A 22,681-nucleotide genomic window follows, 5' to 3' on the forward strand; every position below is an offset into this window, starting at 1 on the left:
AACTGATACATATTTTTCGATTTAAACTCATTTCATTTTTCTTTTCCAGACACCTGTAACATCTCGTAGGCAAACAATCTTGAAACCATTTCCACATGTTATTTATTTCTTCAACAAAGCGTCGGATGCTCGGAAACTGGGCGGTGGGTGCAGCTGCAGCCCTCTGGAGTGCCAGCGAGGAAAGCCAGGTTCAGAAATAGAGCTGGAAGTTCAGGCCTAGCGCCAGGGGAGGGTGGGCGATGGCGCACACAGCATTCATCCCCCCGGGAAACCAGGCCTGGCTAGCTCCGTGTGCCCCTAGTCCCTGCCAGCCGACGATCCGTGGCTCAGGCTCTGAAAGGAGCTGTTGACTTGCTCACCCAGCTGGGGATAACATGTCGCTTCCGACTGAAGTGTGCTGCGGGGCCCGTCCTGGAGAGGGAGAACAAGGTCGGGCTACCACAGGTCTGTAATTAGAAGAAGGGGAAGAAAGGAGGGCATCACTCCTTCTACAAAGCAGCATCTGGACTGGGGATCGCTGCCACGGTGCGCAGCCTCGCGCAAGAAACAGGCTTGGACTGTCGCCACCGCACTCCAGGCCACAGCAGACGGGAAACAGCTCTGGCGAGCCAGCTTCGGTTTCCATCTTCAATGGTGGTGACCGTGGGGAGATGCGTAGTCGTAAAAAAAAGCACCGAGCTGCAGAAATATTGTACTATGGCTCGGTTAACAAACATTTATGCACTGGATATGCAAAACAAAAAGTGACGGAAACCCGTGAAAAATGTTTTGTTTTTTAAATTTACTTTCCAGCGCAAAACTTGTTTTATACTGGAAAGTTGCATAAGTAAAGCAAAGCAGCGCAGAGGTTACACAGCAAACTGGTTTGCATTACTCTTCATCAAGGGGGCGTTCCATGGGTGGCACATGGGCATTCCCATGCAACCACGCATGCTTTTTGGCACAAAGTCTTATCTACTAACAAATGTAGGGAGGGTTTTGCACCTAAACAAAACGCTACTTGAAAGCAAGTGTTATTTGTTGTAACTTTTCATATGTGCTGCACAGTACAGCGCACACCTGAAATGGGAAAATGATTAAAGTTTGTCTAGGCATTGCACTCTGTACTGGAAGGCCACCCTTTTAGTGTAAAACCTGTACTAGGCTCACACGGGCACCGTGGCAAGATGGCAAAAAAGGATGTTTCTGAAGCTTGACAGCGCCATATCTTTGTAGACATGATGCTCTGGGAGCTGCACTGCATTGTGTGAAGGTTTTGTTAATTTGGGCCTCAATGTGAATCAGAAATGGGGCAAAGTATGTTTTTAGGGAAGTTATGTTTTCAATGAATAGAAAGAATTATGGTGCACTGCATCCTCCTCTCTCCCTGGCTTGCCTCACTATCGGCAGTGCTACACATTGCAATGGACGACTGTATACTGAATAAATGCCAATAAAACAACATGCATTCCTTTCTGGAATAAAAGGCGACAACACACAAGTGGCAGCTGTGAAAGACTGGCTCCTTGTTGCAGTAACCCCCCCCCACTTTTGTGCCTGGTTTCTGAATGCAACTTCTTGGACTGGAGTGCACTGGGATCCTGCTAACCAGATTCCCAGTGCCAGTGTTCTTTTCCTAAAACATGGTAAAAGTAATTGGATACACCTTTAACTACCACTATAAGGGCCAGATGTAGTAACCGTTTTGCATGGCACAAACTGCGAAAAACGCAGTTTGCAACATGCAAAACGGCCATCGCGATGCAGAGTCACATTTTGCGAGTCGGTACCAACTCGCAAAATGTGATTCCGACTCGCAAATAGGAAGGGGTGTTCCCTTCCTATTTGCGACCGCATCGCGATGCAGAGTTGCTTTGGGACCGCGAAAGCGGTCGCAAACCAACTCGCAGTTACCATCCACTTGAAGTGGATGGTAACTCATTCGCAAAAGGGGGACCCCTTCGCCTTTGTGAATGCCCAAAAAATATTTTTTCAGAGCAGGCAGTGGTCCTATGGACCACTGCCTACTCTGAAAAAAACGAAACTAAATGGTTTCGGTATTTTTTGTTTTTGTAGCTCCTTTTCCTTTAAGGAAAACGGGCTGCAAAAAGAGAAAAAAAAACTGCTTTATTTAAAAGCAGTCACAGACATGGTGGTCTGCTGTCTCCAGCAGGCCACCATCCCTGTGAGTGCCTAGACGCGCTATGGGGTCGCAAACTGCGACCCACCTCATAAATATTCATGAGGTGGGTCTTTGCGACCCCATAGCGAGTCGCAGAAGGTGTCTGAGACACCTTTCTGCATTTCATATTGCGAGTTGCAATTTGCGAGTCGCTATGACTCGCAAATTGCAAGTCGCAATATGAAACCTACCTACATCTGGCCCTAAGTCCCTAGTAAAAGGTACTTAGGTTCCCAATGCATGGGGTACTATGGATAAGCCCCTAAGGGCTGCAGCACTGACTGTGCCACCCTCAAGGGCTATGCATCCAGATGCACCCAGCACTGCCACGGCAGGCTGAGTGTCCTGTTGCAAACCTAAAATACAAACTCGACATGGCACATTCCCTGTGTGTCCTGTCCACCCTACACTGCATATGTTATGGGTAGGTCACCCCTCTAGCAGGCCTTCCAGCCCTAAGGCAGGGTGCACCATACTATATGCCAGGGCATAATAGCATGAGCAATATGCCCCCACTGTGTCCTTGCCAAACCTGGGACATAGAGAGTGAATAGGGTGGCCATTTTAATATATGTGTTGGACACTGGTCAAACAAGTTTTCAAGCTACATAATGGCTACTCTGAAACCTAGGTTTTTTGGTATCAAACAACTCAGAATGATAAATCCAAACTGGTACTGGATTTATTATAAAAAAGTACCCAGGGGTCACCTTAGAGGTGCCCCCTGAAAAAGCCAACTATCCTGGCATGGTTGCAGACTGGTTCAAGCATGCCTGCCACATCCAGACAGCCAATACACAAACCCTGTGAGACAGCCCTGTCTCTGGTTTGTGAAACAAAGCCCTTCCTTGGTGGAGGAGCTAACTCCTCCTCCCTCAGGAATGTGCACTGCCCTGGCAGTGAGCTTCAAAGGGCTATCGCCATTGAAACTCAACTCCCAGGCCTGCTGCTAGCACCAGATGGCCTCCCCCTTTGTAAACCCTCACTCTTGGATGGAGCAAAGGCGGGAAACCACACAAAGGATAAGAAGAGTGGCCTCACTGAGCATGCACCACCCCTAAGGGCTTGCAGGTGAAGTGGACCCTTCATTTCATTTTTCTCCATCTTGGAATGGAGAAAAATAGCCAATCAGGTTGGGGGAAGTGACCCTTTCCACAAGAAGTGGTCACAGTAGTGGGTGTAGCCATCCAAGGGTAAGAGTCCCATTGGACACTACCATGTTCCCCCTAAAACGCCCACTAAATTCAGTATTTAGTAGGCTCCCCTAGACCAAGAAATCAGATTTGAAAAGCATTTAAAGAAGAAAAGAAGACCAGCCCCAAAAGAAGACCACAGCAAGAGAACTGAGGACCTGCTGCACAAAAAAGGCGCCAAACCCTGCCTGCTGCACCTAGGACCCGAAAATCGCCACTGCGGAGGAGCTGGACACTGGACCGACCCCAAGAAACCCAGGGGACCTCCAGGCTTCAAGAATCATCCCAGATCTCCCTCCTGAGCAGAGACACCACTCAAGAAAATCTAGAAACCTGCAAAGGACCAACAAACCAGTGAGGGTCACTTCACTGAATTGCCAATATCTCCGTGACCAGAAGTCACAGCTGGACCTGGCGAGATACCAACGACTGCCCAGATGTGATCTACAACTGTGCCAAGTTTGGTGGCACTGCACCCTCTAGTGGCCGAGTAACGCCAATACCCTGGGTACTGGTCAGCTGATGTTGGACAAGCAGAAAAACAGCTCCCCCAGAGCTGAAAAAGGATCAGGAGGAAGCCCCAGTCAAGGGAACTCAGAAACACCCTGGACCTCTGACCAGAGTGCCCCCGTTGTTCTGTAAGCAGCTCTCAAAGTGACTCACCTCCAGCTCCAAAGGACTCCGTTGAGCACAGCTCCTGGACCTCCAACTCGCCCTGCACCTGGCCGCCCTGGGCCTTGCATCACGGGATCTGCTCTGTGCCCCGGGTCCCCAACCCCTTTCGACCTCAACAGCCCAAGGGCACCCCAAGGCACCATCTTTAAACCTGCAAACCAGCTTCTTTTCCAAGTGTCCCCTACAGGTGGTCCTGTGGCTGTGCCAAGACCCTCTCCAACGCTGCTCCCGCTGGAATTGGGAGCCCGGGACTCTCCAGCTGGCACAGTGTGCCCACCGACTACTGCGACCACCCTGCAAGAGAAGAGACCGGTAACTCAACTGTGTGACTTTTACTGCATTTTTAAAGGTTACTGTGCATTGATTCCAATGGTGCGTAATTATGCACAGAAAGACTAACTTTGCTAAAACTTCAAAAAGTCCTAACTTGAAAAGTACTTAACATATTCTAAAGATCTTGGTCTTAAAATTCATATAAAAGTCTGAAGTATATTTATAAATTCTGGTTTCGAGTTATTCATGAGTGTGTGTGGTGCGTCATTGGATTTGTGAGTACAGCAAATGCTTAGCACATCTACTGGATTAGCCAAACTGCTCAACCAGCTACCTTAAAAATTGGAGCATTAGGTGGTCTAATTTTTACCTCTGGACACCAACGTGTGGTTGCCTGAGCCCTCTGCGTAGTGTGCTTGGTTTTGCACACTGCATAGAGGGCCAGCCTCCAACAGCAGTCTCAATTATAAGCCAGACCATCTTTCTGAGGGCATTTATAGTAATTGTATGGAGTACCATACCAGTTTTGTACCCTCTTGCTTCCAAAGAGTCTTTCAAACAATATTACAGATCTATAAAGTAAAATCTCTCCAAAATGTTTGCTTGTGTGTCCCTTCACAAGGGACTAAGTCAGACAGGAAGAATATGGTTCGTCATTCTAATGGCACAGGCTTGGTAAAAAACATGGAATGAAATGTTAAACCAGTGGCTCAAGTTTGTTGAAGAGGTGTCATTTTAACTTTTGAGACACCTGTAGGCTAAGTTACACTTTTTCTTCATGTTCAAATGTCCTTTCCCATCACCTTTACACTAGCCCATCCTTCATTAAACCAAGAGTGAGTGCTTTCTCCTCCTCCCATTTTATAGCATCTTTATTCTACCTGCCACGTATCCATGCTTTCCTTCAATCTTGTCTCTACATGTACAACCCTCTTTACTCACCTCTCCACATGTCCAATCGTATTTCCTACACTTCCCAGTACAGTCAATGTCATTTTTGTCACCCTTTTGCCATACCCTGCTCATTGGGCCAAGAGACAGGCAGGGCTACTGGGTCACAGCCATGTGAGCTAGGTTCGTCCGCGTCTACTTCCTACTATGATTCTAAAAAACGGTGCCAAGAACAACCACAGCAACATGTGACTCTCAGTGGTAGTGATGGCAAGCAGTCACAGCCTTCTCAGGGAAATTAGTGTGGGAGTATGGCAGGCTCAGATATCAAAAATGCACCAAGAAGTAGCAATGAAATAAATCTGTAGCCTGCTCCTCTTTAGAAAAGTACTTTATTCTACAGTAATACGCAATCCTATACAAAACAAACAAATTAGTTACCTACGATTAAACACTTTCTGGTGAATACTCCGTCTAACTGCAGGTTTCTCACCTTGTGAATGCCCCCATGGGCCAGACCAGCTCTGGAGATTTTTCTCTGCAATTCCCTCACACCTGGATTGGTGGTGGCGTCTGGATCTGTATGGGTTTCATGCCACCCTGAAGTGATGCTGGGGCTGCATATAACCACCACCTCCATGCGTAGATCAGATTTCTGAGTGTGTAGATCTCTCAATGGAATCATTTTAAGATGGGAAAAAAGAAGGCTATTCAACAGAATGGGGAGAAGTGAAAGTTTGCGAGGAATCTGCAATTAGAAAGTATACGCACGAGAAAAAGCACTACTGGAAGTAACCTGTCCTTCTGATGGAAACTGCTAACTGTAGTTTTCTCATCTTGTGAATAAATGCCAAAGCCTCCGCAGATGGTCTGTCTGTGGAACGGCTTAAAGCAAGAAGTCTTGCAGGACTGAATGAGCAAAATGCCTCTCTCGCTGGATCTGGCTATCCAGACAGTAGTGCTTTGTGAACATGTAAACTGACGCCCAACATAGTAGCCTGGCAGATGTCAAAGATAGGTTCTCAGAGCACAAGCACAGTGAAAGCAGCCCTAGCTCTTGAGTAATGAGCCCGTATCTCTTCTGGAGGCTGTTTATTTACTAATCTATAGCAGATCTTTATGCAAAACTCAATCCACCCAGACAAGGTCCGTTTTTGAGTTTGATGTGATCGCTATAAAGAACACTGTCTTCAGGGTGAATAACTTAAGAGGCCAGCTGTGCATTGGCTCAAATGGGGAGTACATCATAAATGTGAGAACCAAATTCAGGTCTTACTGAGGCACAGCAGAAGGTTTCAGTGAGAACATGTATGTCAACCCTTTTAGAAGACATATTAGAGCAGGTGATTTAAACAGAGATGGCTGATCAGGCAATCATAAAAAGGGCAATAGGTCAAGAAATTAACTTTCACAGTAGGCACTGCAAAGCCTTGCTAGGCTGTGGATAGGAAGAAACGAAAGACATCAGACAACTGGGCTTGTAAAGGTTGAGTATGCAGAGAGGAAAATAAAACAACATACTTTTCCTGATGTCCTTCATACATTGCTTTGGTGAAACAACGCCTGGCTCCTAAAATTACATTAACTACTTCATGAGGGAGGTCAAAGGCAGTTACTTGTCTCAGCTCATTTTCAAAGTATATTGGTGTATGTTGTGCAGACACGGGGGCATCAAATTGCCCTGCTGTTGCAACAGAATGTCCACCTGAAGTGGCAGTCAAATTGGAGGACAGCTGCCCATGGCAAGAAGTTCTGAGTACCACACTCTCCTGGTCCAATCCGGGGACTAGAAAGATGCCCAGTAGTTCCTAATCTTCCTCCGAACTTTGGGAAGGAGAGGTAGAAACAGGAAAGCATAAATGAGTCCTGAGCTGCTTTCCAGCTGAAAGGCATTTCCAAGGAAGAAGTACCTTGGGAATTTCAAAGCACAAAAGGTTGAACACTGCATGTTCTCTGCAGTGGCAAAGATATCGAGCCAGGGTTCTCCCTATTGCTGAAAGACGCCCTGCCCTGCATTTTTTAAAGCATTTTTCAATTCCTTCTCGCCACCAACCTTTTTTTTTTTTTTCCAGAGGAGGCAAATTCTGTGCCAGGACAATTTCAGTGTAGAGGGAAAATTCCACTTTCTTAAATGTTTTGTGACCATGAGTACTATCTGATATTACAAGGGACTCCTGAGTAAATTACCAACCCTGTGTGACTAGTTTTGCCTTCAGCACCTCAATTAAACACTTCTATATCTAAGTGACTCTTGCAAGTCAAAAGCATGCTCGATACCGACATACCTGAAACTTAATGACCGATCTCTGCTGAGGGAGCAACCTCCAGAAGAGCCTTGGATGTCATGTTGACTCTCAATGTCAAGAGGATCTAGAATGTCCAGATGCCTAATTGCGATGCTTGACTAATACAAAGCAGGTGCTTCTAAAGCTAAAACGGAACTGCACTCACAGCCAGGACTGAAATGCCAGAGTGAGTATATTTCTGTATGTTATTTTGTCCTCTTAAGAACGTCAAATAAATGAACGTTTGTCTAACATATAAGGGAAATAACTAATTACAAAATCAACATCACCACAACACAAATTAGAAAATCAACATCACAACAACACGCAGGTGGGGTGGGGAGGGATGCAACAGAGGAAATAGTTAAGGAATCATTTAGAGCTTGATGGGACAAGAGAACAGTGCAAATGGGAGGCTCTACCATCTGCCAAGCTGCCACATTTGCAGGTGGCAGAAACAGTGACTGACTGCTGGTGAAGCCTTTACTGGTATTCAAAGGCAGAGACCTCTCCTCCACAGGGTCGCTGCTTTTCATGCTTTGGGTAGGTCTAACCTGTTTAGGGGGGTCTTCCCGATGCATATTTTTAGTGACTATGCTATTCAAGGCACTGCAAACCAAGACAGGAAACACACAAAAACGACTTGTATGTCAGTTCCATTGCTTTTTAGTTTTTGACAAATTAACTCTTGCTTTAGGAGAGTGTTTGTGAAAAACAAATAAAGAATGGCAAGACATTCGCAAGAAAACACATGGTGCCCATGCCAAAACACATGGCACTGGCTAACTGCTTAATTCTGAAGGAAAGTGGTCCTGTCATGTTTGAGGGCGCACTTTCAACAGAAGCAGACCGACCTCAGAGGCAATCAAATGAAAATCGAGGCAACGCGTCCCTTGCCCTAAAACCCACAGTAGCTAGTAGCCAAATTGGGCTAGAAGCTCAGAAATCAATACATGTTTATGTAAACATGTCTGAGGAAGCAAACGTTTGCAGAAAATGCTTTCATGCTGGCATGTTAAAGGGAGCAGTGGTATTTGCTTCGGATAATTTTTTGATTCCAGAATAAGAGCGTCAGGGCCCGATTTAGAGTTTGGGGGATTGGGTTTCTCCGTCACAAACATGACGGATATGTCGTCCACGTATTACAAGTTCATTATAATATCCCATGGACATCGTAATACAGTGGACGCGATATTCGACACGTCTGTGACGGAGTAACCCGTCCGCAAAACTCTAAATCAGGCCCTTTGTTGGCTAAAGTATGTTCCATGTACATTATGTCCAATGCGTAAAATGTTCAGCTGGGTTGCTGCTGGAGATTAAAGCATTGGACAGTGTCCACGGGGAGTATGATATGGGTGAACCTCTCTGCTTCATTGACCACATGAGCTTCTGGTGATTGGATTTGATTCCTTGCAGTCAGGGTTAATCTGCCAAGTCTGAGGGCAGCTCGGGAAGGAGTGCTGACCCTGTACTCCATTGAAAGTGCTGAGAATTGAGAGGGTGCAGTGAAGATAGGCAATCATGTTCTTTTGTCCCATCTTCCAGAAACCGCTCTTGAATTTTAAGCACCTTATCCTGTCTTCTAGTACCCTGTTTAAAAGGAGATCTAAAGAGCAGACACAGAAAGTATAAAGTCTTCATTACCCAGAGTCTCTTGCTCATAGTTCAGCTGGCTTTTAGACACTGCACTACATAAAACAAACTGTCCACCATAATGTGTTTCTCTGCTACTCTCAACACTGTCCTCTGTCAAGAAAAGAGAGAAATTTCAAAAGAAGTCTCCACTCAGAGATAGGATTAAACCTCAATGAACTTGGTTTTTCAACATCAGCATCACTGTTTTAGGATTGGAAATGCTTCATTTTTGATGGCATGCTACATTCTGATGATAGACTTAATTCATGGCTTCATAGTGACACTTAACACCACACACAGGGTCACATCCAGGATAAAAACTGTTCAGGCATATGTAACTGGCCTCGCCACCACTGTACCAGTCAGTCCACCATAAGCAACAGGGATGCCGATGTCACCTGTAGGCAGATGTCTCTTTACAAATAGATTTGCCATTCTCCAGTCTCTGCAGGCTCTTGTAGTTGCACCAAGTACTTCGCCAGATGAGCCTAGTAAAACCATGTTTTGCTCATGATACTTTCCACAGGCCTCTGCATCTCCTATAGCTATTACCTCCATCCAGATGCTTTGCACCCCGTCACAGTGCTGTCTCAAAGAGGCTGGACCATTATCCCATAGGCCACTATTTTAGTTTCACTCCATACAGTGGTTTGGGTGAAAGGGTAAGACCGTTGTTGTTTCTTGAATGCACGAGGTTCCTTAAAGATCACGGTGCATCTGATGCACAAATACTTCCTGTGTTGCTTAATCTCAAATGGGGCCTTAACTCTTCCGTGGGGCAGCTGGGGTGCACCAGCAGTGAAGCTGTGCCCCTCAAGGAGTTGACAGTCTCCAAGCCTGGCAGGCCACCTTCCAGGTTCAATAAACATTTCAGTAACATCCTGGCAAGCTCAGCTTATAAAAAGTTGATCAACATGTCTACACAACTACAAAAACTGAAGGCTGTGGTTATGTATGCACCCTGAAATAACTGAAGCTTAGCACAGATAACAATTGTAAAAAGTTTGTAGAACAATTTTTGTGTTAAAAAGATCCTTGTTTCCTGTGTCGAAAAATTAAACATTCCCGATGTATAATTAGCAAAGTTGCATTTTATAGTTGTAAGTTAGAAAGTTAGCAGTGTCATTTACACGGAATAGCTGCAAGTAGAATAGAGTTAAGGGTAACTGCTGGAGTGTTGGTAGTGCATAACCTCATGGAACTTTGGGGCCACCTTAGATGAAGAATTACGTTTTCAAACTAAATAGATTTTATAATTAGTTGGTGCTGGGTTACAATGCACACAGTTTATAATAGGACATCTACATACCTAAAGGTCACTTTTTCTCTTCTTACTCATTTATAGATTGGATATCAGACAACAGATACATATGCATCATGATCAGACATGAATAGCAGGGCACACTCCTTACCTGTAAGGTTTAATAATTTTCTGTCCATAGCGTAAGGCGCCTTCCCAATCTTGCATATACAGGCATACTCCCATCGCTTGATACATCATGTGTAACATATAGACGTTGGTGTCCTCAAATACAGCTCCCATCTTGTCCAAACTGAGCTCACAAATCTCCAGTAGTTCACTCGGGGGTAGATTATAATCAAGGAAGTCAACATGTAATCAAGAGTCTGCCAGTATACTATGCTATACTAAAATACAGTTTCTTTAGCTCCATATTTTCCATACTATTACATACTTGTATTACAAGTTTCCCTCCTAGATCATTACGATTATATATATAAATGTGTTTTACTGAACAACTTTAAATCTAATACATCAAGGTAAATGAAATAAATCAAAGTAATGACATAACAAATTAATGAATTAACATGGACTGAGTAAAATCAGAATTAAAAGGGAAGCTCAGACTGAAGGGGGTGTCACTAGTTTCAGCAAACAAAAAACAAACTTACCTGCCATAATACCTTAATACATGCCTTGTGTACATATCATGCTGCATATGGCCAAAGTTCTTGTCAGTTGCTTTCATAGCATGGCATTGCATGGCATGGGCACTGAGCAAAGGACATGCCATCCAACGAGATATCATGGGCACACTGAACAGGGGACAAGTACATCATAGCAAAATCAAAACAATTCACTTAAATATAATTTAATAGGGAAGTTACATATTTTTCCTTGCATCGCAAAATAATGTGATATATAAAACAAAAAAAGACAATGGATATTTCTGTAAAACAATATGGTTAAGACCCAAATAATACCTCTCTCTATAAAATCCTATTAATCCTTCAATGCTGTGCTCATGTGACATCACTGAATCAGCAATTGACCTTTTAAACATCTGTTGATGGAAAAAGTGAATACATCCTTTACTACAACAGAAGGAAGTTGGAAGGCCCAAGCTAAAACTCAAAACGGTGTGCAACCAGTATAAACATTGCTGGGCCTAGTGGTTGGGTGCTCACTGTTCAAAAGTGCAAATTAAAAAAATTGAGAATTATGTATTATTAATGGTTGAAGAACTTGTTCACCAGCAACATTTTGAAAAACAAAATACATATCACGACCCACATATGTTATTTAATCTACTGCACTGTATCTAATCAACTGAGTAGGTATCAACACATTGTACAGCATTTCTAGGTTTGGTTAGTGACTATGCTGGTTCATGAACCTGCTGTGAAAACAACTTGCCTTGACAAGTGAAAAAACACATCCCACTCCACAGGCAGGCAGGACGAGGACACATCCCATAGGTATGAAAACGACTTTGGACCCGAGTTAGAGTTTGGCGGATGGGTTACTCCATCATAAATGGGACAGATATCCGACCCGCCGTATTATGATCTCCATCTGCTATAAAGGGATCGTAATACAGCGGACGGGATATCCGTCAAGTTTGTGACGAAGTAAAATCATCCACCAAACTTTAAATCAGGACCTTTATTAATTAAAGCCACCTTAAAGTATATAGAGTTGCAAATTGAGATCACTCAGTTGGCTGGTTTAAGGACAGGCCTAACTAATTCAAGTAACCTAAAGAATTAACTTAAAACAACACTAGGCAGTGGTATGGGCCTTCATTTCTAGAGAAAAGTATATAATTAAAAACCCAAACAAAAGCCTCTAAAATTCATTGTAAAAACGTTCACTAAGGAATAACATCAATAGAATACTAATACAGTGCTTATCATTATGTCTGATAAATAAAAACGATCATAGAAGGCCAATTTTAACTTTTTTAATGTCTTTAATAGAATGATGTTATGATTGACTACTAAGATCAGAAGTTAACATGTTATTAAAAAATACAACTTCCCTTTATCTGTAAAACATATACACTGTCATCCCTAATGTAATGTTATTAACACAAGAGTACCAGGGCCCCCATTGAATATTTTGACCTTATATCATTGCAGACATGACACAGGGAATTACATATGGTGTCGCGTGGGCTCTCATTATCCTAAATGAGACTACTGGATTTCTAGGCAGCAGGATCGATAACGGTGTGGGGGACTGAGTCTGACCCACGTGTAAGGAACTCTGTCACCCTAAATCCGGTTGTTGCTCCGGCTAACTAGCAGTGCCTCATTTCTCCCACGGGGAAGAAATGATTGGGCAGCCGAGCGCATGACATCTTTGGAACTTCTCAGGGAAGTCGTGGTCACTCAGATCCAAACCAACTCTCTCATTCACAATATGGTCTCATATACAAATGACAAAGACAGTATAAGTTTTATATAATGTTTTAATAAAACGACTGTATTTTAGATATTAAGGCGTGAGCCGCAATAACCAGAACAATACAACATAGTAGGATTGATATAGTAACCAGGAAAGTAAAACATAGAAATAAAGCTATCATAATTCCTAACCGTTTCTACTCTCCCTCTGCTTGTTCTATTTAGAGCACAGCATGTTAAGCTTTCAGCTTGCCTTTCTGTATCACTAGGGAGACGGACACACTCATACCTGAGCAAAGGCCTGTGATCTGGTTCAGCATCTGCAACGAGGCAGTCAGCGTCTAGTTGTGGTTCCCTGGTCGGAATCTCCCTCTTCTATGTATTGGGACAAGGAAGTGATTTTATAACTAACATGTCATCGTGATCACAAAATGTTCCTACGCAGGAATGGCAAGTCTAGACTCCTACCACGTCTATCGGCAATGTACCAGACTGTATCCTTGACTAAAGCACAGAGTGAATATGTTATGAAGAACTCCAGTGCTGAAGTAGGCAAAACAGTGTGATATGAATAAAAAACAACACCGTAGAACTGGCTATTCTGTAAAATAACAGTACGAAGCCTAATAGAAAGCATTTAGAGCAAAGTGCACAGAGGCTCTAAGCTGTTAGCAAATGAATAAAATATATTTAGGGCAAAGTGCACAGAGGCCTAAGGCCTGAAGCTAATGCGCAAAATATACGTAAAACTGACCACACTACAATGGCAGTATCAGTGTCATTACTCATGTGGAAAACATATCACATTATAGAGTCCCTCGCAGACACAGCACAGAAAGCAGTGGTTGCAGTCACATGAACATAATAAATATCCTTCTATTACATGCATAAGAAAGGCATTTGTTATTGAGATAACCAAGGGATGCCATATATATTGTATAGAAACAAATTATTCTACTGGAACTGACAACAAATCTGATGACCTTTGAGTAGGAGTGGGGACTTAATGGTGAAGTTCCTAAGTCAGAAACTAAATGTTATGTATGGCTCTCTTAGAAAGGCACTAACATAAATACCAGATTCTGAATCCAGTTATTCACTGATATGACCTAAGAACAGTGGAAAAACAACTTGGTTTCAGTGTTATGTCAACAGGGGAAACATTCAGGAAAGGGAGATGGATTGTGCGATGAGTCTTCAATGTACTGTGCCATCAGCAGGGATCTCAGAAGAACTGAAAGCAAGTACTGATGTAAGTGCAACATGTTCCAGTGTGTCAGTGCTTTGTTGAGGGTCTAAACAAGCACTATTAGATTCTTGTGCCCAATGAGTCGAAAGAGAAGCAGACATCTTTCTAAAATTTACCTCCTCAGTAAGGATTTTATTTTTTTAAATCAATCCGCAAATATTGGTTAGCAAATCACTAATGTTACAAAATGTTGTTTTTCCTGAAATGTTACTTTTCCCTCCCCTCTAGTGTGAGTCCAAGTGCAGACCAGGGGTGGAGTGCCACCACTCACCCAAAATTATCAAAGTTTAATAAAAGAAAAAAAAGAAAAATACATCCAAATTGTGGTTTGGTAACAGGAAAATGGCTGATGGACCTTAAATGATGAGCTTTTCTCAACCAATTGAATATCAGGTTTAAATGTCAGTTAGTGTAAAGATTTAGAAACCTAACTGTCAATACATTACCACATTCTGGGGAACACTAATAAAAAATATGCTGGATAAAGTTACAACAAAACCAGATAGTGAGATGAATCAAGAGACGGTCAGTTACCTTTGGTATGAAGTTCGACAAATACGGGGCAATGTTATTAACAGTCAAAAGCAGATTTGCCTGTTGGTTTAACCTACAAAACAACTACAGAGTCCCTACTGCTAGTTTTGTTTATAGTTGCTGAAAACAACAAAGGTTTAAGTAATGTTATAACAAGGGATGGTAATAATATCTTAACTTGTGTAAAAAGAAGAAACCAGAGAAATTCCCTGAAATAATCAAAGGTTCTAGTAACATGCTTAATTGACGGAATGAGACGATAATTAACATTTAAAATAAGAAAAACCACTGCAATTTGCTAGTTATAATTCCAGTAAACGAACCTGGACCCTAATGTGCACTGCCTATGACCTGACATATCACTTCACTCATGATATGTTAAATAATTTTCCTCTTTTTCATATTGATGCTGCACTTCCAGTAATGCAGTTTTATAGCCTTCTGTTTCTTCTTGATTTATAAGTCCTTTGATGCTGGGGTGCAGAGTCTAAAAGTGTTTCCTCATCCCACTTGTACCTATAGAGTACAGGCCTGATTTGACCATGTAAAGCACCTGAAAGGGGAAAACTTTTACACCACTGGGTCCTTTTTAAGCCTACATGGTTGAGATGCTCCATATATTGATGGCAGCACAATGACGTTGATATCTGGTGATGATCCAGCAGGGGTAGAGCCTTTGGATGGAATCCTAGCTGACTGTGGAGTTTGTCAAGAAGCCATGATGTCCATGGATTCTCTGTGCTAAAATCTCCCTCTATAAAAGACCAATGTGCTCATGGTGTTCAAAAAATTGCTTTGTGCTTTTATTTTAATCAGTATTTTTAATTGGGTGGCCAATCAGATAGCTGTTTTCATTTTTCATTTTTTTGGTGTACCCTTGTGCGACCCATAGAGCCAATGAGTGCTGTGTCACTCATGCAAGGCTTTTACTTCCTCGTCTGTGGCTCCTGTTTGTACCTGAATGTTTCAATCAAATTTGTTTTACTATGAAGGGGAAATTTGTTTCAAGTATGAGCCTAAGGGTTTCATAACAGGCTCAAATAACTAAGAAATGTTGTTTAAAAAAAAAATATATATATATATATGAGTTTTCAGGTGTCACAGTACCTAAAATTGGTACCACAGTACCAATGACTTCCAGCAAAACAGATTGGTTGGTGTAATTGTATTCATCCAGCTGGAAGTAGTTATAGCACCACTTCCTGCAATAGGAATCTGGATGTCACTTGGGTCTCAACTTGTTAAACTAGTCCATAATTTTGGGCTTCTACTTTTGGGGGGGGGGGGGATTATTCAAAAAATGATTTGGGGCGGAGACCACCCTCAACCTCAAGATCTTGAAGATCAGCAGATAGAAAGCAGAAGCTCATCCAAATACGCCATGTGGGAGATCCTCTCAATTTCACCCAGCAAGAAGGTCTCTGCAGAGAAGGTCACATAAAAAGATCTGTGATAAGAAGTTAGGTAGGGGAAGAAGTAGTCCCATTGTACATCAGAAATACATACACACCTGAATGTACAGCATTCCTGGAAGAGGAACAATGCAAAAAGATGAAGGGAGGAGGAGAAGCTGGGGGCATATACTTCTGGCAGTGCCCTCCAGTATGTGGTGGGTCCTGGAGACACACTTCTACCTGATGTTAGCAGCTCAACAAAATGACTGTGATTCATGCCTTCCCAGAACTGGAGTCTTTTGTCTGTATGTGACATAGTTATCTATGACGGTGAGCAGACTGCTAAGGTCAGACACCCTGTTTTTCATTTATTGTTAATTTAATATCCCCAAAACGAACAGTTACAAAAAATTTAAAATCATAAAAAAAATTATAAATTGATTCTTTTTAAAATCACCTGCATTAGGTCAAAAACCGATAAATCGTGGCTCTTATTTGTCATGTCTGTCCCCAACTGTCGGCTGCACCAATTAGGTGCAGGTATTTATTTTTAATTTAGGTAGCACAGGTGTACTGTGGTGCCACAGTGCAGGGCAAACCGTCCAGATATCTCTAATTTTTTCTGAAATGTAACCCCTCCATGCTCAATCAGAGCCGCTTATTCAATGCTAAGTTTTTTTTAAATGGCTGAAAGGATTACATTAAATCAAAAAAAGCACACTGAGTCAAGTGGTAAAATTGGTTGAATTCCATTAGGCTGTTTTTTTGGCAACACAGAGCAAAGTTCCTTAGTGGAACTAACATGAGAAATTTCAGACCCCTTGTTGACGGATCAGTGCCTAACTTTTCATTAAGAGTCAAAGAGGGCAAACTTTTTTTTTGTAAAGTTTCTTGCAGATTTGCTAAACTGCACCAAAGCTATTAGCGGAACAACAAAAATGCCTTTCCTATGGAATCTGTGGCCTAACTCTAACTACACAGTGGCAACTATATATATATAAATATATATGGAAAATGTTACTTATCCAGTAGACATCTGTTTGTGGCATGTGGTGCTGCAGATTCACATGCTTTGCATAAGTCCGCCATCTAGTGTTGGGCTCAGAGTGTTACAAGTTGTTTTCTTTTGAAGAAGGTTTTTTGAGTCACAAGATAGTGTGACTCCTCCTCTCGGTGATAGTGCGCATGGGCATCGAGTCCTTTGTTAGGTTGCTTTCCCGCAGGATGGTGAAGTAAAAAGTGAAGAAATGTATGTGCATATATATATATATATATATATATATATACATATATCGTGGCATGTAGTGCTGCAAATTCACATGCACCCTTCTCCTCCCTGGAAGACTGTAGCCGTTGTAGTACTTTCTTTATGCAACTATGTATATACACTGCATGGACATCTTCTTTCCTTAATATATAGATATCTATTATTATATAATATACATATATCTATATATACATATATATATATATTTTCTTTATGCAAATATGTATATACACTACATGGACATCTTCTTTATATATATGTATATATATATATATATATATATATATATATATATATATATATATATTTATATAGAAGATGTCCATGCAGTATCGTAGCATGTAGTGCTGCAAATTCACATGCACCCTCCTCCTCCCCGGAAGCCTGTAGCTGTTGTAGTACTTTCTTTATGAAAATATGTATATACACTGCATGGACATATATATATATATATATATATATATATAAACTGCATGGACATCTTATATATATATATATATATGTAAAGAAGATGTCCATGTAGTGTAAATACATATTTGCATAAAGAATATATATATATATATATGTATATATAGATATATGTATATTACATAATAATAATAGATTTTCTGTAAACTTTTATTCTACATACATAATACATGAGAACTCCTAACATCAAGAGTGTGAAGAGCTCTTTCAGCAACTGAATCTGGCTGTGGCAATTCCACTGACTGATTGATGGGAAATGGTGAAACAACTTTAGGTAGGAATTTTTGGTTTGTCCTATGTACTATTTTACTTTTGTGAATTTGGAAGAAAGGTTATTCTAAAGTGAATGACTGAATTTCACTAACTCTTCTTTCTTAAAAAAGTAACTGCTTCTAGGAAAGCAACCTTCCATGAGAGAAACTGAAGAGTGCAGGACTGCATGGGTTCAAATGGTGGACCCATAAGCCTTGTGAGCACGATGTTAGGATTCCAGGCAGAATCTGGTGGGGCTCTAGGTGGAATCATTCTTTTAAGGCCTTCCATAAAAGCTTTGATGACTGGGACCCTAAACGGAGAAGTATGCTGTCTGTTTTGGAGGTAAGCAGCTATTGCTGTAAATTAATTTTAATAGAGGAGTATGTAAGATTTGCTTTTTGTAAATGAAGCAAATAACATACAATATCCTGTACTGATGCTTTAAGTGGATCAATGTTTTTGAGTTGACAGTAATATACAAAACATTTTCATTTAAGCTGCATAGCACTGTCTGGTTGTAGGTTTGTGTGCTTCTTTTAGAATGTCCATACATTCTGTTGGAAGCTGTAGATATACAAACTCTATGACCTCAGGAGCCAAATCACCAGGTTGAGCATACTGGGGGATTGGGATGCCTGATTTGACATTTGTTTTGAGTAAATAGGTCCGGTCTGTTTGGAAGCTTGTGATGTGGAACCACAGACAGATCCAACAGTGTTGTGTACCAGTGTTGGCGTGCCACGTAGGAGCTATGAGTATCATAGTGAGGGAGGTGTGACGGATCTGGTTGACCAGAAATGGAATTAGTGGGAGAGGGGGAAAAGTGTGAGCAAATATCCCTGACCAATCGATCCATAGAGCATTGCCCTTGGATCAAGGGTGTGGGTACCTGGATGCAAAGTTGGCTTGTTGCGAAGAGGTCTATGTCTGGGGTTCTCCACATGTAGAAGTATCGTTGAATCACTTGTCGGGTGAATCTCCCATTCGTGTATTTTTTGCTGCATCCTGCTTAAGAGGTACGCTAGTTGGTTGTGTATCCCTGGGATATACTCTGCTAGTAGTTGAATGTGATTGTGAATTGCCCACTTCCAAATTGCCTGTGCTAGAAGGGACAATTGAGATCAGTGCTCCCCCCCCCTGTTTTTACAGATAATACATTGTGCTTGTGTAGTCTGTTTTTATCAACAATGTTTTGTGCATGATCTGTGGTTGAAAAGCTTTGAGTGCTAGGAGCAATTCCAAATGGTTTATGTGATAAGTTTGTTGAATTAAGTCCCATTTCCCTTGTATGGTAAGGCTGTTGAGATCAGCTCCCTAACATATCATTGATGCATCCGTTGTGATTATGGTCTGTGGCCCAGGGTCCTGAAATGGCTGCCCTTTTGAGAAGTTGATGTGATTCCACCATTGCAGAGAGTTGTAAGTTTGACGGTCCAACAACACTAGATCGTGAAGTTGACCCTCTGCTGAGACTATTGTTACGAGAGACACTGTTGTAGGGGTCTCATGTTTAGACATGCATTGGGTACTATTGCTATGCACAATGCCATCATTCCCAAAAGTTTCATGATAAACCTTACTGTGGAAGTGTGATTGTATTGTAGTTGAGATATGATATTGTGGAAATCTTGAATTCTCAGTGGGCTTGGTAGGCTAATACTGATTGTGTGTTCAGAATTGCTCCCAGATACGGTTGTATTTGGTTTGGTTGCAGATTATATTTCTGGTAATTGACTGTGAACCCTAGATTCTGTAGGGTGTCCACTGTGTACTGCGTGTGCCATTGACAAATTTGAATGGTGCTGGATTTTATGAGACAGTCATCCAGATAAGGAAAGACATGTATATGTTGACTTCTGAGGTATGCTGCAACCACTGTGAGGCATTTGGTGAATACCCCTGGTGCTGTTGTTACTCCAACGGGTAGTACTTTGAACTGGTAGTGCTTGCCTGCCATCACAAATCTTAGAAATTTGCGATGTGCTAGATGTATGGGAATGTGGAAGTAAGCATCTTTTAGATCTAATGCTGTCATGAAGTCTTGCTTTTGTAACAGGGGAGTGAAGTCCTGAAGAGTGACCGTGTGGAAATGCTCTGACAGGATGTACTGATTGAAGGGTGTGAGATCCAGGATTGGTCTGAGAGTACCATCCTTTTTTGGCATGAGGAAGTATATGGAATATTTTCCTGCCCCTTGTTGGGATATAGGTACCATCTCTATTGCACCCTTAAGTAGAAGTGATTGTACCTCCAGTTTTAATAAATGTCGGTGTTCCAAAGAAAGCCTGTGCCAGCGAAGGGGAATGTTTGGTGGAGTAGAAACAAGTTCTAGGCAATAACCATTCTGGATAATTGACAGCACCCATTGATCTGTTGTAATGTTGTGCCATGTTGGTAGAATTTCCCAGTCTTCCTCCCACAGGAGATATATACTGTGTGGGGATGCACAAAAAGTCACTGCTTGGTTGAGGGGGAGGCACCTCTTGTGGTGGTGGATTTACCTCGACCACTAAAGTTATTTCCTTTGTAAGAGCCTCTGAAAGAGCCTCTATTGTAAAATTGTCCTTGTTTCTGTTGGGATGTGGATGGCTCCGAGGTTGATGGTTTAAAACCACCTCTGAACTGGGGCCTACAAAAAGTTCCCTGAGTAGGGGTAGTGTAAGGGCTCCCACAGCCTTAGCTATATCAGAGTCTTTCTTTAGTTTCTCTATGGTGGTATCTACTTCTGGGCCAAATAGGTGTTGCTTATCAAAAGGCATATTGAGTACTGCCAGTTGTATTTCAGGTTTGAACCCTGAAGTTCTTAACCATGCGTGCCTTCTAATAATCACACTGGTGTTGATATCCCTTGCTGCTGTGTCTACTGCATCTAAGGCAGATCTAATTTGGTTTTTAGAGATAGCCTGGCCCTCAGTAACTATTTACTGTGCCCTTTTCTGGTGTTCTGGTGGAAGGTATTGCAAGAATGCCTCCATTTCATCCCAATGAGCTTGATCGTATTAGGCTAACAGAGCTTGAGAATTTGCAATCCCCCAGTGATTAGCAGCTTGAGTTGCTACTCTTTTTCCCGTTGCATCAAACATACAACTCTCCTTGTCTGGGGGAGGAGCATCAGCTGTGGATTGGCTATTTGCTCTTTTCTTTGCTGCACTGACAACTATAGAGTCAGGTGGCAACTGTTGTGTAATGAAAAGTGGATCTGAAGGTGCAGGTTTGTACTTTTTATCTACCCTACGCGTGATAACTCTAGCCTTCACTGGCTCCTTGAAAAGGTAATCTGTATGTTTAAGCATGCCTGGGAGCGTGGGTAGACATTGATACTCCTTGTGAGTTGATGTTAACGTGTTGAATAAAAAATCATCCTCAATGGGATCTGTATGCAACTGCACATTGCGATATGCAGCTGTCTTAGCTATCACCTGATTGTAGGCAGTGGTGTCTTCAGGTGAAGATGGGCATCTGGTATGAATCAGGATCATTGGAAGGTATGGGATCTGAATCAAATAAATCCCATGAATCTACTTTGTAAGGAGTATCGCCTAAATCATCCCCATGTGTAGAGGTAGGGGATTGTGGAGAGAATCTGGTGGTGGAGAAGCAGGAAGTAAAGGAGAATGTGGTGGTGAAGGCTGTTGTAGTGCCTTTGGTTTCTCCTTATGCTTAAATATTTGAGAAAGGAGGCCCAGCTTCTAGAGTCTCTTTTGGAAAGATAACTTTCTCTTTGTAGTAGGAGGAGGAGAAGCAATAATTCTTCCAGTGTCTTTGTGTGTGTGGATTTTGCGCTGTTTAACGTCCATTATTTCTAATATGGGCCTTACTTCCAAAGACTCCTCGGTAGTTGGAGCATATTTTGCACCCACAGGTTTCAGCTCAGAAAGTCTGGAGACCGAATGTTTTAGTCGGGCAGAGAATATCAGCTCTGAAATCAATGGCAGTTTTTTCGGCTCTGAGGTGGAAGGCTCTGCTTTTCGACTTGATCCCAAAACAGGTGTGGCACGCTGTTCGGTCGGTGCTGAATGCACTTTGGTCTTAATTTTCAGTGCCGAACCCGAGGGTTGGTCATCTGCATGTGTTTTTCGGGTCCAACCATGGCCGTCAAGCAGTGGTGGACCCAAGGACAGTGCTGAAGTCTTTTTGGTTGTCTTTGGGTGATGGGAAGAGACTGGTATGCTCACGTACTGTGCTACTGGAAGCGACTGACTGTCCCCATCCGAATCTTGTTCTGAATCAGAGTCTTCGATGGAAAGTGCAGCTTTAGCATGTTCTTCTCCGAAAATGTCAGGCGTTTGTTCGGATAACTTGGACGCCATCTCCAACCGACGTGCTCTTCGATCCTCAAGAGTTTTCTTCGAGTGGAAGGATCGACACGCTTCACAGGTTTCTTCTCTGTGATCCGGGGAAAGACAGATGTTGCACACCGAGTGTTGATCAGTGTATGGGAACTTGGCGTGACACCGGGGGCAAAAGTGGAACGGAGTCAGTTCCATCAGCCTGACATTGTTTGACAACCATGAGTCCAAATAGGCCCAAGAAGGGAGCAGCCGCCCGAAAGGACGTTTAATCGACCCTGACAATTACAATCAGATCAAATATAAGTTAGAAAACGCGATTGATAACTATACGTTTATAGAAAGAAGAGAGAAGTTCAGGTAGCACCGAACCAAAATCTACCGGAGCAAGAGGAAACACGTCCAAACCAGATGGCAGAAAGAAAACAATCTAACAAAGGACTCGATGCCCATGTGCACGA

The 22,681-nt window shown here is 42.4% G+C and overlaps 1 protein-coding gene across 1 annotated transcript in view; it reads right to left on the minus strand.

Moving 5' to 3' along the window:
• SMYD2 (SET and MYND domain containing 2) overlaps positions 1–22,681 on the minus strand; it is a 203,154-nt gene that overhangs the window by 12,318 nt on the left and 168,155 nt on the right. The window contains exon 10 of the mRNA XM_069233900.1: positions 10,529–10,703. Within this exon, the coding sequence (XP_069090001.1) occupies positions 10,529–10,703 (175 nt within the window). The remainder of the gene's footprint in view (positions 1–10,528; positions 10,704–22,681) is intronic.

The sequence above is a fragment of the Pleurodeles waltl genome, chromosome 5 (genome assembly GCF_031143425.1).
Source record: "Pleurodeles waltl isolate 20211129_DDA chromosome 5, aPleWal1.hap1.20221129, whole genome shotgun sequence".
In the NCBI taxonomy this organism is placed as follows: Eukaryota; Metazoa; Chordata; class Amphibia; order Caudata; family Salamandridae; genus Pleurodeles; species Pleurodeles waltl.